At 36.1% G+C, this 15,955-nt stretch overlaps 1 protein-coding gene across 2 annotated transcripts; it reads right to left on the reverse strand.

Moving 5' to 3' along the window:
- Window positions 1-10,696: 10,696 nt before the first annotated feature.
- LOC141434342 (uncharacterized) lies at window positions 10,697-14,245 on the reverse strand. 2 transcript variants are annotated; one of them, XM_074096752.1, is made up of 5 exons: window positions 14,047-14,245; window positions 12,860-13,027; window positions 12,512-12,571; window positions 12,354-12,413; window positions 10,697-11,101 (listed from the first exon to the last, which is right to left on the reverse strand). In XM_074096752.1, exons 1-5 carry the CDS (start codon window positions 14,105-14,107, stop codon window positions 10,785-10,787), a joined length of 666 nt encoding a protein of 221 aa, XP_073952853.1. In that variant the 5' UTR covers window positions 14,108-14,245; the 3' UTR covers window positions 10,697-10,784. The 2 variants fall into 2 exon arrangements, with proteins under 2 accessions (XP_073952853.1, XP_073952854.1); XM_074096753.1 differs by lacking the exon at window positions 12,354-12,413.
- Between the last annotated feature and the right edge of the window lie 1,710 nt (window positions 14,246-15,955).

The raw sequence follows: 15,955 nt of genomic DNA on the forward strand, positions 1-15,955 counted from the left end.
TGGAGATAAAATAAATTACTTAATACTGATTAGTTTGTGTGGTTATACCTAGTTTGAATGAAATTATGGCAAGTTTTGCTGTAAATAGTCGTGTAAAAATAGTAATTGCCTCGTTAGTGCGACTAATTGAGCGAAACCGATTTTTAAATTACGTTTAAACTAAAACTTAAAGGAAAATTTTTAATTAGGGTTTCTGTGACAGGTTGCTTGGCGCTAGTATCGTCCGTTTGACAACTTTGACATTTGTGCTACTTTTCTGATTGGTCAAATAACTAAATGCGCCAATCACAAGCAAGACTGTAATGTCAAACGGATCTCACTATACTAACGCCATCTAGCGTTATTTTAACTGTGAGAAAAGTTGAGAAAACCGTCATTAAAATAACTTGAAATTTTACTATAATGACTCGATTTACTGTAATTTAATAAATAAAGAAAGATTTATCACTCACTTCTCGAGATGATCCTTCAAAAAGCTTAAACTAATCGGATATTTTTTGTAGCTTTTTATGCACACTATTTCTTTTTTTTTCCAAAAAAAATTGACTTCGTATATTTCCGTCCCGCTGACGCTTATAATTATTTAGTACAAGAGTGAGAGGGGCAGAACTATACGAACTTCAATTTTCGAGCCCCCTGAGCTTCTTAGCAAAAAATCGAATAGCATCACAGCCAACAAGTGGCAGTCAGCCCTAGAGAATAGCAGGCATACGTCACAAAACATCTGCGATAGACAACCGCTAATACCTACGCGGAGCGCCCTGACGGAATCTTGGAGAACTAAGCCAACCGGAGAGGTCCACGACAGGCCTAATTGCCAAAATAAATGACAAGTAAGTACATAACCAGCGGTAATATCCATTATTATGTATGTGCTCTAGTAAGTGATTCAGATTTGGTTTGCGTGTATAACAACGTGATGATCAAAACTGCATTACTCATAAAAATTTAAAACTCGTAGAATTTCTTCATGCCTCTTTGCCTCACCATCGATAGTTCTGCGTAGGTAGTAGCGTAAAAGAATTTTTAATCGATTTTGAAAAAAAAAGGAGAAGGCATGTACTGCATGGTTTTATGGTTAACTATAATTCCATTTCGCTATCTGTAAACCAAAGTTTGATTCTCTAAACGAATTTCGTCCGCTGATTCATTACGCCTATATAGGAATTATAATAGTCAGTCAATCTTGACGTTGGTTGTGTTCAACAAGAACTCCGTACCTAGGACGGAACGGGTTGTATTATGATTGTCTGCCGAGCCGCGGACACGGTCCGATTAACAATTAAGATTAACGAATTTTTCACACATGAAGTCACAAGAAACTGCCAGATACTTAGATATAAATTTTACTAGTTTTTAGGTATAGTACCTACTTACAGGCAGATAAACACAAGATAAACAGAGCTAGCTACTTTCGCAATTTATAATATCACTAAGAAAATAATTAATAATTTCACATTAAAGTCGAAAACGAATGGGTGTAAAAATAACTGATTGGTAATAGTGTGCAAGGCACCTCCGCTTCGCTTCGTTCTCCGAGGGAATTAGCAGCCCCGCAAGATTGTCAGTTGTTTCTGCCGACCGCGACTGACGTGTGATAGCGTTGTTGTGGCTCTGGCATCTCTAGCTATTTAGGAATGGGAAATATAAATGATTGCCCCGTCGGTGCTTGTTAGGGTGGAAGGTTATGACGAGAAAATTGAGGGCAACGTTTATGCTGATATTGGCATAGGTGAATAAAATACACTTTAATGCTATAGCAATATCTTAGTTTCATAGACTTATTATTTTTGAATTTTCCCTAAAGAAATAGGTAAATATCGAAGTTTCTAGTCATGAATATAAATTTCTAGTAAGAAAGAAAGAAATAAAAATGATTTATTAATGGTCCCAACAGTACCATCACCAAACACAAAAAAAACAATAGTAGGTATATTACTATTCAAGCAAAATTTACAATACATTGTATGGTGATGACACCAATTGTCGCCGAAAAAGGGTCTCCACTCAGCATGTGTTGTGTAATTGTGTTGCTACACAGAGGGTGCAGCAACGCTGATTTTCTGTAGCGCCCAAATTTGAGCTAAACGGCAGCTCCACTTATTACCTTATATTATAATTAAACAGGTATTGAAATATTACCCACACACACTTAGTAGTCACTTGCATTTGCTAATAGTGGCGTGTGGTGCCATCTATTGCAATATTTTATCAAAAGTCACGACTTCTAGCTTCTAAAATGATTTGGATAAAAAAAACAAGTGCGGGTAGTTTGAAAAATTCACGCGGTTGGATGAATGTGATATTCTACACTTCAGTCGACTCGTGAAAATGGCCGCTCCAATCTGGTCGAAACATCGAGTTAGTTTTTGGCAATAAATTGTTGCATTTAAGACCCGGTTATAATACGATTGAAAATAGCAAAGAGTTTCAACTATTTATTCATTATCGAAAATACAAACTGAAATATAGATGCACAGAAAAACCAGAAAAATAAGACCAGCGGTGGTGTAGCGGTATAGCACACGGCACGGAATGCCGAGGACCTGGGTTCGATTCCCAGCGCTAGTCTTATTTTTCTGGTTTTTCTGTGCATCTATACCTATTTCAGTTTGTATTTTCCATATAGGTTTTACGGGATGACCGTAAAAGTAACAAAAAATTTGGAATTGAAATAAAAAATACAAAAAGATTCCAAAAAAAACAATCTTAATTTATAGTAAGAAAAACATTTATAGAGAAGGAAAACATTTTGCAAGAAATCGAGTAGTATAAATTATAGCCACAACACAAACCACACCGCTGGGCTAGCATATCGTGTACAAATACCAAAAAAATATACGATCCGAAACAAGCAAACCAAACAATCTATCGAAAAAACACAAGATTATGTGCCCAGTTTCTGTAAGTAAACCCACCGAACTATTCTCGCAAAATCTCAAGGGTTAACTGATTTTAATCCACCAACTTCCTGGACAATGACTGTCGAAATTGCCCGAGAAGACATTCCTAGGGCCCGATTGAAGATTAGACGGTCCAGGGACGATCCGAGACTATCCGAACCCCCGATATCAATTTGTCTGCTTCTAACTACCTAAGTAAAAACGAGATGGAAACAACAAATTCAATCTTTAAGGATCAAATGATGGTATAAAATAAGTCGGTGTGGGATTCTTGATATCAATTTGTCTGCCTCTAACAACCTGTGTGAAAACGGGATGGTGGAGAGGCTAAATTCAATCCTTAAGGATCAAACGGTCGTATAAAGTAAGTTGGTATGGGATTTATTAAAGGTAAGTTTGATTGTACGGCGTTCATTTACGTGTGAAAAATGGGAGTTTGCTTTTGAGAATTTCGGAACATTTTCGTATATCATGTAGGTCAATTAAGGTTGACTTTTATGAGGTTTTATATACCTACTATACCAAAAGTTGTGATTTAAGGATATACCCGCTAAACAGGTGAGATGGAATTTAAGATTAAAAGTTTTTTGTGATCAAATTAAAGATATTCTCAAGTTAAAATTTATCACTTTATAAAGTAGCTAGTTGTATTCTATTGATTCGTTTCAGTAAAGAACAATAAATTGGCTTGATCAAACTGTCGAAATCTCTTCTATACTATCTAACGGTTATCAAGCAATTGAAAAAACAAGCTTTGAAATAAGTCTAGCTCCAGTAGGTTAGGTTAGACTGTGCCTTTTAATCAGTTCATTTATATACGGTACGATATTATTACGATATTATGATCGTATTTATGTAAGATATTACTTGCGTTTATAGATACGTTTAGAGCTGAACCAACTACAGTCTAGGAAACTGAATCATTTACTGGGATGGAACCTTTGTGCTAACTACGAGTAATGTCAAGTACAAATCTCATATTATATTTGCCAAAGAAATGGTAGCGAAATTGATTATAAAAATACCCTGGTACGTGATTCAGTTTCCTCGGTTGTACCGTTAAATTCTTCATTACAGAGTCAAAAACCACGTGGAAGAATCCCATAGCTTTATCTCATTATTAATTAATTGCAGTTTCCAGAGAAAAATAATTTATTGTGGTATTCTAGTTATTATAATGTTCCGTAGAATTGGAATCAGATTCATCCACGCTCCACGCTACCTACATCAAATAGTAAAAAAATACATCGAGAATATCCTGTACCCTCCGGACCCTCTGTATTAGCATTAACATCGTGCTCACAGAACTGGAGTGGCCTATTGTTTCACCATACACACAAACCAACATCCATAAGCTATAGCACTGAATCTTAGGCCCACGAAAAACGACTCAATTTCGTCTATTTCAGGTGTTTGTTCCTTGGTGCAAATAGACGCGGAACGCGAAAGCAAGTTGATTTGATTATGCATTCCCTTCCCTAGTCCTTTGTTCTTTTCGTTCATTGTCAAAATTATATGAAAATCGGTCTTAGTTAAGACTAAGTAGGTGCTGGGATAATGTTTGGATAGGATTTTAGCGATCTGATTTGGCTGAATAAGGGAATTTACACTGTTTCTCATATTTTCAGTACCTGTCTGTATCTAGTTACTTTATTAATTATAGATAAGTACCTAACTCACGCACTTCAAACTTTTAGTTTATCAACTAGCTTTTTTTTGCCCGCAGCTTCGCCCGCGTGGAATTCGGTTATCGCGCGCTGTTCTCTCGGGATCTGTGCATTTTTCTGGGATAAAAAGTAACCTATGTCACTCTCTGGCCTATAAACTATCTCTATGCCAAAACTCACGTGGATCTGTTGCTCCGTTTCGACGTGAAAGACAGACAAACACACACACTTTCGCATTTATAATATTAGTATGAATTAATAATCAAGGCTGAATATATCTTAAATTGCTAGCGGCTTTTTAAATAGTCTTGCAAAATAAACTAGTTTTCTTACAATAACGATGTGATTTTGAGTAATGACCATAAATTGGATCTTGCTCAAAGTTAGATAACTATAATAAAAGAACTGCGTTTACGTAACGTAAGTCAAACACTGGAACAAGTGCCCTTAGTGTAAGTTTTCGGTTACAAAATACGTCTCGATCGCGTTCGCGTTAAAATCACAAATTATATGGAAACACGAACAGCGCCTCTAGCGGAACGTTTGCGATGTTCGTGTTTCCATACAAATTGAGATTTTAACGCGAACGCGATCGAGACGTATTTTGTAACCGAAAACTTACAGTAAGGGCAAAGAAACCGCGGTCGTGACGCATACATCTGCGTCGAAATATCGGAGTAATAACATCCCAAACTAATGAGGACGCGTGATCCTAGTCATGAAAAAATCAAAACATTCGGCTTTTCGACTTTGTAATTACATTCCTGTGAAATTCGGTCTTTTGAACTACGATTATTATGATGCGTATCTTGCGGCGTTGTGTGACCCCATGTGTCCATCATCATCATCATATCAGCCGCAGAACGTCCACTGTTGGAGATATACCTCCCCCAATAGACCTCCAGGGGCTCCGGTTGGAAGCGGCCGGCACGCACCGTGAAACTACGGCTTTAGCGACGTCCTACGCTCCGTTTGCGCTTATCTCGCTTAACTCATCTTTGATTTAAGTCACATATCGATCAAAAACAGATACGTGCAGAAACTTAATTATGGTGGAAATTCACTTGAAGTTGTGTATTTGCGTTGCGCTATTGACATCTCCATCGCTCATGCTAGAAATGAAACAGTACATCTCTTTCGTAAACGGCAAGTGCCAGCATAAACGCGTGATGATTGCCAATGTAAAATAAAGTGAGCTAAAATAAAACAGTAAAAACAAACCGAACTGACCAAAGAAAAAAAGAAAGCGGGTGCAAGATTTAATTTGCGAAATACTGTTATCCACCTAAACGCGAGTGAAATTGCCTACGCACGTAATCCGTCTATCGATTCGGGAGTTGTCTTGTCTCTGATTTATATGCCGCGAACAGAGTACGACCTCGCCTGAATTTTAATTATCACAACCCTTTTGGAGGAATTTTACAATGCCCTTAGGAAGCAAGATGGTACTGGAGATGATACGAATAGACGTGCCACAATAACGTTGAATACGGTGATGCGTTGCGGCAGTCCATACTTATGAGCTAAAATCATACTTATTACCTGGTGTCATAAAAGTGTAAAAGTTTCAAAGCCGCTCTAGATAACAAATTTTGACTTCTGTTCATCACAACTCTTTTTTAGGGTTCCGTAGTCAACTAGGAACCCTTATAGCTTCGCCATGTCTGTCCGACTGTCTGTCTGTCTGTCTGTCCGCGGCTATGCTCAGAGACCGTTAGTACTAGAAAACTGTAATTTGGTATGAATATACATATCAGTCACGCCGACAAAGTGGTAAAATAAAAAACAATAAAAACAATTTTTTAGTGTGCCTCCCATAGACGTAAAGTGTGGGTGATTTTTTTGTTCTCGAGTAACCCTACAGTGTGGGGTATTGTTAGATAGGTATTTTAAAACCATTGGGGGGTTGCCTTAACGATTTTTCGATTCAGTGATCTGTTTGCGAAATATTAAACTTTATAGTGCAAATTTTAATTAAACTCGAGGTCGAAACTAAACTGTCAGGTGGAAAAATTTATAAAAATCAGAATGGTAGTAAATATATCAAATTTACAAGGAAAATTATAACGGATAAGATTGTTTGAGAATTAGTAGTAGTTTAAGAGTAAATAGCAGCCTAAGGTTAAATATACGTAAACTTGGAAGATTCCTTACACAATACGAAATCCTTAGAAAAATATTATTTGAGTTTTTGTAATGGCTACGGAACCCTATCTTGGGCCTGTCCGACACGCTCTTGGCCGGTTTTTGAATATAAATTTTAGAATGTTTCGTTCTGTGTATTTTGGGTACTTACGATAAATTTTCTTTGTAATTTTTCTTGTGCAAAATTTATGTTTTATTACTTAGTCTTTCTGTTCTATGTAAATGATCGCTCTTTAAGGATAAGGCAGTCTGTTATTTACTATACCTTGTATTTTTTTTGTCAACTTTTTTACAGCCATTCTTTATATTAAATAATGGTGCTCATTAGTAAGTATGTACATGCTTATTATGATTATTATTTTCAACCGACTTCAAAAAAGGAAGAGGTTCTCAATTCGTGTGTATGGTTTTTTTTGTGTGTTTGTTATATGATAACTCCGCCAATTGTGGGCCGAATTTCAAAATTATTTTTTGTTCTAGAGGATGTCCTTCCGATGTGGTCCCATTGACAACAAGTCAGGATTTGATGGTAGGATCTTAAAGAAATCGAGGGCAACCCTCTAATTTTTAAAACACAACTATAGCGATTGTGGAATTTTTAACACCAAGTCAAGTACCTATTTACATTCAGAAAGTATCATTTAGTGAACTGGACCTGATAAAGAAGACCGTAAGTACCGGTACTCTGTTATAAAATAATATAACTATGCTGTGTTGAGCTTAATGGAATCGTTGTGAGATGCACTTTGGCTACAAATCACTAAAAATCATGAAAAAATACTTTTTAACAAAAAATGGAACCGACTTCAAAAACCTTGAAAATAATTTTCTACTAGTTTGAAGTCGGTGCCTCAGCACGAGCCAGCAGGAGTGATTGAAACCCAATATATAGTTTGTAGGTGAGGTAGACGACTATAGTTCCACTCCTGCTGGCTCGTGCTAAGGCACCGACTTTAAACTAGTAGAAAATTATTAAAGTTATTATTTTTTGTAATCTTATCAAAAATCTTGTCATATCTAGTTCCACGTACATCTATGACTATTTCGGAAACGTCATTACAGAAGTTTGGAATTACGTTTATAGTCAAAAATGTATTCAAATTTACTCTGCAAGCTCTCATTATATTACGTTTGCCAGTTGAGTCGCAAATTGCTATCTATTGTTTGCCTTTAGCTAGTATAGCTAGTACATCGCTATTTGTAATCAGTGTTTAGGTATATATTTTTTTTTATTCAGCAATCATATGTTTCGGTCACAGTTACATGGAACTAAACAAGGTCTGTGATAATTTAAGTTTCGAAATTAACTTTATTACACATTAGTTTGTACCGCACCAATGGTTTAGCCTATGAGCTTACGATTTTTTTCGGAAGGTTGATACTTAACTAATAAGAAATAAATTTTAAATTGTCAAATGCATAACAAAGTCGTCAATATAGATGTAAGATCTAAGACTTACGAGAAATTCTCCATGGGCATCTACTTTACTTTAATATTTAATGTAGGATTACTATGCATCCAGTGGTTATTGGTTTTAATTGCTATTAATTTAGAGACCTCACTTATTGAATTACATTTTAGCTCGTTATTAATCGGGTAACGTTTGGCAACCTGTTTCATTTCGCACTCTTAAACTGTACATATTTCAGGGCTTATTTCAGGGGCATCGTGTAGAACCCTTTAGGTTAGGTTAGGTTAGTTTTATAAAAATCCTGAAATATTTACAGTTTCAGAAAAATTAAACAGCAGGGAAATACAGAGTTGCGACATGAAACAGGTTGCCAAATGTTATTCGCCCAAACATTACAACCGTTATTAATATTGTTCAAGGCATTATCAACGATTAAAAATCATCATCTATACAAGTAAACCGGACATGGGTACTCAGACATAGTTCTTCTAACTATATGGGACCAGAGGGTCTACTGCGTGACGTTTGTCACTATCGCGATCACAATCAAATGACAGTTAGTGTCAGATACGTTACGCAATAGACCCTCAGGAGGGCAATAAATAAGACTACGGGTAGTGGCAAACCATGTTTTATTGCCTGTTTTACAAAATAATTACATAATAACTTATCTCGCTTTCTCCCCCTGTCATTCGTCTCTTTCTCAAACATTCCCTACGTTTAGATTCACGTTTCTAATCTTACATCCACTCTGGATCAATTAAGAGGTACTTTAGATAGTCAACTTCTCCATTACAGGAACTGAATCCCAGACGCACGCATTTAATCAAGCAGCTACACTGTATTTTTAAAGCCACATTCTCATCTAATCGTCGAGAGCAGATGCTCGAGTGAGAAATGACGTGGGATAACTTTAATTTATATACGGCGTTGAATAATTTGCAGCGATCCATCTAATGTGGAACGCTGGTGCTGGTTTTGGCGTTACAGTAGCGTATAGAAAGTTACGAAATTGAAGGCAATCGTGAAAGTGGTAACAAAAAATAGTAACTGTTTTTATTTGGACGTTTGCAAAAAGCTCCGTAAGTGCATCGTAGGATGTCCACCAATGAGATGGACGGATGACCTGGTTAAAGAAAGCCGTGGGTTCACGGTGGATGCAGGCCACTTCCAACCGAAACAACTGAAGGTCTGTTGGGCGAGCCCTATGTCCAACAGCAGACCTCCTACGGCTGATGTACATGATGATGATGATGAACCTGTTTAGGTTTCGGGCGTAGTAATATACCAGATATTGCCCGCAACTTCATCGGCATCCCGCGAAAATTCAAGCATTTTCCCGGGATAATAAAAAGCCCCTGTAACTCGCTGGTAATTATAGTTTCAGGAGCAAGATTTTTTTTTATCGTTTAAGTAATTTTTCTGTTTATCCATTACAAATAAACACAGTAGAATCTTTTCTCTTTATAAGAATAAGAATGGTTTATTAGCTGCTAGAATACGGATACAGAGATAAAGACTAATAACACTAACACATGTACGCTTAACCAAACCAAAATGGCCGCCACTCAGCTATTATGTGTCACGAAAAAGATCTGGGGTTGTAACGTAACACTATCATTTTCAGTGATGCTAGTTACAGAGGTAGCCTTCTTTGTTTGTTTTTTTTTTATTATGGCTGTGTCCATTCTCTATTCTGTGCCATTGGAGGACAATTTTGCCAGTGTCTAATAGGTTTTGCCGTTGTACGCACTAACAATTCTAGGCAAAAAAATATGAATGGTGGATGAAAGATGACATCGCGAATCAGAGGAAGCCTTATAATATCTTAGGTTTGGATTGAGTAAACAACTTTTTTTATACAGCCATTATGATGCGTTATGTCAGCCGCAGACAGCCGGCAAAGTACATGGCTCAATAAAGTTTATATCTTAGCCCTGTACGTTGGCAACGCATTGGCAATCCTCTGGTATCAGATATTCCCATGGGTAGTAAGTAATACCTTCGCGTGACCCGTTCGCATGTTTGCCACACTATTACGAAAAATAATCAATTATCATACATTGCCAATAAAATACCGATTAAGATTCGACTTAGTCATAAAATTGCTATCGCGGAACAATAATTGGTAAGACAAACTTTTACAAGATTACATAAATTAAAATAAAATAAAAACGCTACAGCTCTTTGTATCCAACTGCCCGACGGAGGGTTATGTTTTCCCTCGAACCTATCATAGTAAATACTATGATTTTTCTTTAACAATGTCTATCAAATGCGACAGTGACAAAATTATAATGGTTACCTAGGAACTAAATTGGTTGAGTATTCGTATGTAGATATCTAAGTAAGTATGCAAGTTTCCTTCAAATTTTGTGATCTTCAGTGATCGAATTGACTTAAAGTTTTGCACGGCTATGTACGTACATCAGAAGACAATTATATCAAATACAATGAACAAAGAATACAGTCGCCAAATAAAAGGAACGTTAAAAAGTTTCTATTAAAAAAAAAACTTATTTTATTTTGATGAACGCGACGTCAACAGGGATGAAAATAAAAATACGACTAACATTTAATATATCGCCTTTTCTATACAAATAACTATACACGTCAGTTCCACACCTTTTAAAATCACTTTATTCAGCTTTAAAATATTAATTCTGGGACTCCACAATAGTTTCTTCTTCGGCAGGTTTCTTTCCAAAATATTTCTCGTACAAGTCTTGAAAGTTCCTATACACTTCATCGGCATTTGCTACACTGTTTTTGTCGTGTGGCGTATACTTATGACCACAGTAGCAGTAGTGATCTTTGCCGCAAAAAGCTGGTTTGCCAGATTTCATACACTTCCTTATACATTGTCTGGCGATATCTAGATTGGGGCAAAAGTGGGCAATGTGGTGCCGTAGCGACGGTCGTAGATTCAGCTCGTTAAGGAAAGTATTTTCATTTTCCGTTTCATGTACTTCAACTGTATGTGAAAAAAGTTATGATGAGACACATGGGAGCAAGTACCAATAATCAATGACTGTGCTTATTGGGATGTCCCAATTTTTGACAACATATAATAAATCGAAAACCATTTGGAGAAATAGGCTTTGTGAAGCGTTTTCAGAAATCAGATTCCAAAAATGTGATAAACTGAATTAAATAAACATATACTGTGGTTTATATATATACTGTGGCTTAGTGGCGTGGTGGGTATAGCCGTACGTAGGATTATTTTCCAAGGGGATCCTGTTTCCTGGGATGCCATGGCTGATGCGACACCCAAATCCTGAGGTAGGCACTTGACCATTCTGAAGTAGGCAATGTATAGTGTGGTGGCTAGTGGGTTAGCCGCTAAGATTTTATCAGCCAATACGTTTGCAAATAAAATCGCTGCACGAAGCGAGCGTTATTGTGATACCAATCTTAGAAATAGCAATGGTGAGTTGCCAAAAGATGCGATGATAAGTTAAATACCAATATATAAATAGAGCACTCGTAATACAAAAAAGAGCTGTTCGGACTATGTTTCGCATTCCTCCATGGGTTTCATGCAGAAATTATTTCAAAGAACTAGGAATCCTTACGGAGCCTAGATTGTACGTTTTGGTGCTGCTCACAAAGTTTTTTAAGAGTGAGATCAGAGAGGAACAAACTGTACGTATACTTACACGTACCAAAAATAGGAAATTTAAGTTTTGTCCAAGATTGAAAGTCGTAATGCATTCCGCCAGTCATCAAGCTGTCAAACTATTTAACAGGCTGCCTACTGAGTTAAACTCTATTGCAAATGATTATTTGTTCCAAAAGATGAAAATTTTTTTTTGGTAAGAAATTGTTTTTATAGCTTGGAAGAAATATTTAATGACGTGTCGATATAGGTTAAGCTTTTTGTAATGTTGTCATGTATATGCTATTTTTTATTTATGTTATTTCAAACACAATACTTGTATTGTTTTTTTTTAATAAATATGAATATGAATATAAATGTTTATTGGCCATTGCCAATGCGATGAAGCTTGGAGTAGACAGTGAACAGCGTCGTGGACAATGAGTTAGCCGATGAGACTCTTATATGGCCAACACGTTTGCAAGTGAAATGGCTGCGCGAAGCAACTGGGAATATATTACGCATAAAAGAGGGACTAGTATAAGACATAGCAACGGTGAGTTGCTAAAACAATGACATGAAAAGTTAGTGCTTTCAATAGATTTTTTTAAACCTAAAATTTTACCTTTTGGTCCTTTGCTGCCGTCGTATTTCACTTGAATAGGATCATCCAAAATCAATATCTCTAGGGAGTCAGAAGAAAAGGGATCATAATAATAGTTGTATGAACAGGCCATTAGAAAAACCTTTAACAAATAAAACAAAATGTATAAATTGTTTTACCTTTTACTTTTTTGCTGCTATCGAATTTCAACCGGCCGTGATCATCCAAAATTAAGATTTCTAGGTAAAAAGAAGAAAAGAGTTTATTTAATACCTTAATGAACGGTCATTTACAAACTTTCATAAATTTTTCAACTTGTAATGTGTATAATTGTTTGTTGGCTTAGGTCAAATCTTGCAAGTCTCATTTTACCGACCTACAAGTACTGTTTGGACTTGAAATAGCGTAAGTACGGTCGGTTCCCTAACTTATGATCCACTTTTTCATACTAGTTGTATAGAAAAGTGGATACTTATGTTAGGGCACCGACTGTACAATTTGTATCCTATTGAATAAGACGTCCTTACCAAGTCGCGGTTTGCTCGGCGCTGCTCTCTTCTTTTCACAATAGCACCGTCCTCGATGGCACATCATGTCAAGCTCGCCACAATGCGCACGGCAAGCCTTTTCTCCTTCTAGAGTGTAGCAGTCGCTGGATCGTAGGGAGTTGTAGTAGTAATCCGCATCAATAGCACCTAAATACGGAGATAGCTTTTAGCCTTAGTTAGGTTAGTCTAGATTGAGCGATTAAGATTTTAAGATTTTACCTGGATCCGAAAACGCTGATAATATAAAAAAGTTACATCTCAAATAGCCATTTACACTGGATTATGAACACGTAATCACGTCCAGCAATCTAAATACCAAATTACATCTAAATCCGTCCAGCTGTCATAGCGGAAACGAGCAACAAACACATGAACACATACACACATACAAGCACATAGTATTTATAAACTTTTGTATTTATAAATAGCTATATTAACAGGCAGTCATAGTAATCATAGTTGGTCGAGTTTGTAAGTATAACTAACTTAATTACAGCCTTACATACCGGGTGTGGCCTGTAATATGAGTACGAGCATATAATTAAATAAAACATAGATCGTACGCATCAAACTAAACAACATTAGTTCAATAACTATTTATTTTTTATTTTTTGTTTATTCGAAGAAGCAATTTAAAGCAAAATGCTGATGTTTGCAGCGTCACATGCGACGTCAGAGTTGGTTTCTAGGATGGCATACATTGATAATAGTATTTAATTTGTATGAAAAAGGGAAAATCTAAAGATTTCATTTTTTTATCACTAATGTTGTTCAGTTCGACGCCTGCGATCTATGTTTTAATTATTTGCTCGTATTACAGGCCACACCCGGTATAAAAATACAGCCATTTCCATTGCTTTTGAGCATAATCAAAAGATCGAAACTAGCTAGTCGAACCGTTCTTGACATAAAACTAGTGATTTCAATTTTATAGTTTTATAAATTAGTTGTAGTTCATACCTAAGTATTAATAAGACATACCCCTTGCCTAAGGGGTACTCTTTAAGTTATTTGTTTTAGTTTTAGGTTTTATTTTATAGGTAGGTAGTTTTATTAATTTAATGCTTATTATTATATTATGACTTTGTAATTAACTAATTTTGTGTAAATAAAATCCAATTAACTTCTATCAAAAAGATATTAAGTAGGTATTAAACCAACGTTACCTGTTTTAGTAACACAAATTAAATAAACCCAAAAACACGCGAACAAAATGCTTCCACCCATTATGTTGTTTATTAAAAGTGTAAAAAGCCAATGCGAACATTATGAAAACTGTGAAATTACTGTTTAATTGATTTTCATCCTCATTACTTATTAATTCAAGAGCTATGGGTACCTAACGAATACACTCAATTTAGTCACGTGTTGAGTAACTTATAGTAGAAATGCAACCGACACAGTATTATTAAATAGGTACAAATCAAATGATTGTTATGTTATCAAATTATTGTTGACTACAGATCATGATCGTGGTTTCGCATTATTCTGGCACTTCGCTTGGCATATTCACCTAAATATTTGTGTGTAGGAAAGAAATGTATTATTTCATTTTTACCATGAGCGATGGAGATATCAATAGCGCAACGCGAACATACAACACTAATAGTGAAGTGCCATCATTATGCGCACACGCTGTCGTATTTGTATACTAGCTTTATTCTGCTACTTAGCTCCTGTTAAATAATAAAAAAATACCCAATTAGACTCGTGGGAATTTTAAAAATTTTCTTCCTGAATTTCCAAGTAGTTTAAGATGTGCGTTCTCCGTCAATCAGTCGCGGTACTCTTTTATAGGTAGCTATAGAACTAGAGGAAGAAAGAAAGAAAGAAAAAATACATTATTATTCACTACAACACAAGGCACAACAATATTACTTAAGGACAAATAGACAACACGATGGATAGAATTCGGTTGGTCGATCATTGCGGTTGCGAATCGCACAATGCTGAAGCATTAAAACAACCACAGCGAGATTTTCGCTAGCACCGACGGTAGAAGATAAAAATAACCTTGTAACGTTGACGTAGCGTCATTGACGTCGGAGCTACTTTGACTCAGAGATTTCACCTTTACTCAAAACCTTGAATGCAGTGACGTGCATCACGTGCAGTGAGGGTAGGAAGCACCAGTTGCTGCTACACTACTAGTGATAGTGAGGTGCTATAAATAAATAAATAAGTATCAGGGATACTTAACACAATATATAATCACATCTATAGATAGAGACATACTTAAATACATCAAAACGTCAAAGACCCGAGAACAATCATTCGTATTATTCATATAAATATCTGCCCTGACCGGGGAGTGAACCCGGGACCACAAGCTTGTAGTCAGGTTCTCTAACCACGTGGCTATCCGATCGTAGGTGCGAGTGTTGCCAACTCTGTTGCTGGTGATGTCGGGTTCGTACAGCTACTGGCACTGCCAACCTTAGCTTCTTAAGCTTGTTTTTTTTTGCTATTGTATGTTTATCCGTTGCCTAGTATCCATAGTACAAGCGTTGCTTAGTTTGGGACTAGGTCAAGTGTCCCATGTTTTTTATATATGGTGGTTTTCTGAAAAAAACCTAATGAACTCATACTTTATACTTGAATTCTGAAATATAAAAAGCTACAAACCTAAGTTAATCTGCGATTTCCATTTAAAATTTTAAATTCGTAGTAATAAAATACCATGCTACGATTAATTATAAAAAAAGAATAAAGAAATACTTTAGCTGCTAATTAATCCTTCTTTTAACCGTTAACGAAGATATCAGATACCCTCATTAAATACTGCTTTTAATAGATAATCCGATTACTTTATTCTTAGATTCAATCCGAAACTATTTATTCAGCCTCCTTCAGCTGTTAGCTCTTACTTTGTGTCTACACGGAAATATTTAGCAAGTTGCAATACATAGCAGGCCGTAATGTTATGTTATTTAACAAATAATTCAACGACAACAGCATTGTAACACAAAACGAAACACAACAATTTATTTTCTTACAAATTGTTTCCAAGATTCTTAACTCCCCTTCATTTGAAAAATGCATGGACATGCATTTGTGTCTAATTACGGTCATACG

This window comes from Choristoneura fumiferana, chromosome 13 (genome assembly GCF_025370935.1).
Source record: "Choristoneura fumiferana chromosome 13, NRCan_CFum_1, whole genome shotgun sequence".
In the NCBI taxonomy this organism is placed as follows: domain Eukaryota; kingdom Metazoa; phylum Arthropoda; class Insecta; order Lepidoptera; family Tortricidae; genus Choristoneura; species Choristoneura fumiferana.

Excerpts from the sequence above, each read along its gene's own strand:
- LOC141434342 (XM_074096752.1), bottom strand. The coding sequence starts at position 14,107 with ATGGGTGGAAGCATTTTGTTCGCGTGTTTTTGGGTTTATTTAATTTGT. Across the intron at positions 12,572-12,859 it reads GCCGAGCAAACCGCGACTTG|AAATCTTAATTTTGGATGAT; the intron begins GTAAGGACGTCT and ends CTTTTTACCTAG. Across the intron at positions 12,414-12,511 it reads TAGCAGCAAAAAAGTAAAAG|AGATATTGATTTTGGATGAT; the intron begins GTAAAACAATTT and ends CTGACTCCCTAG.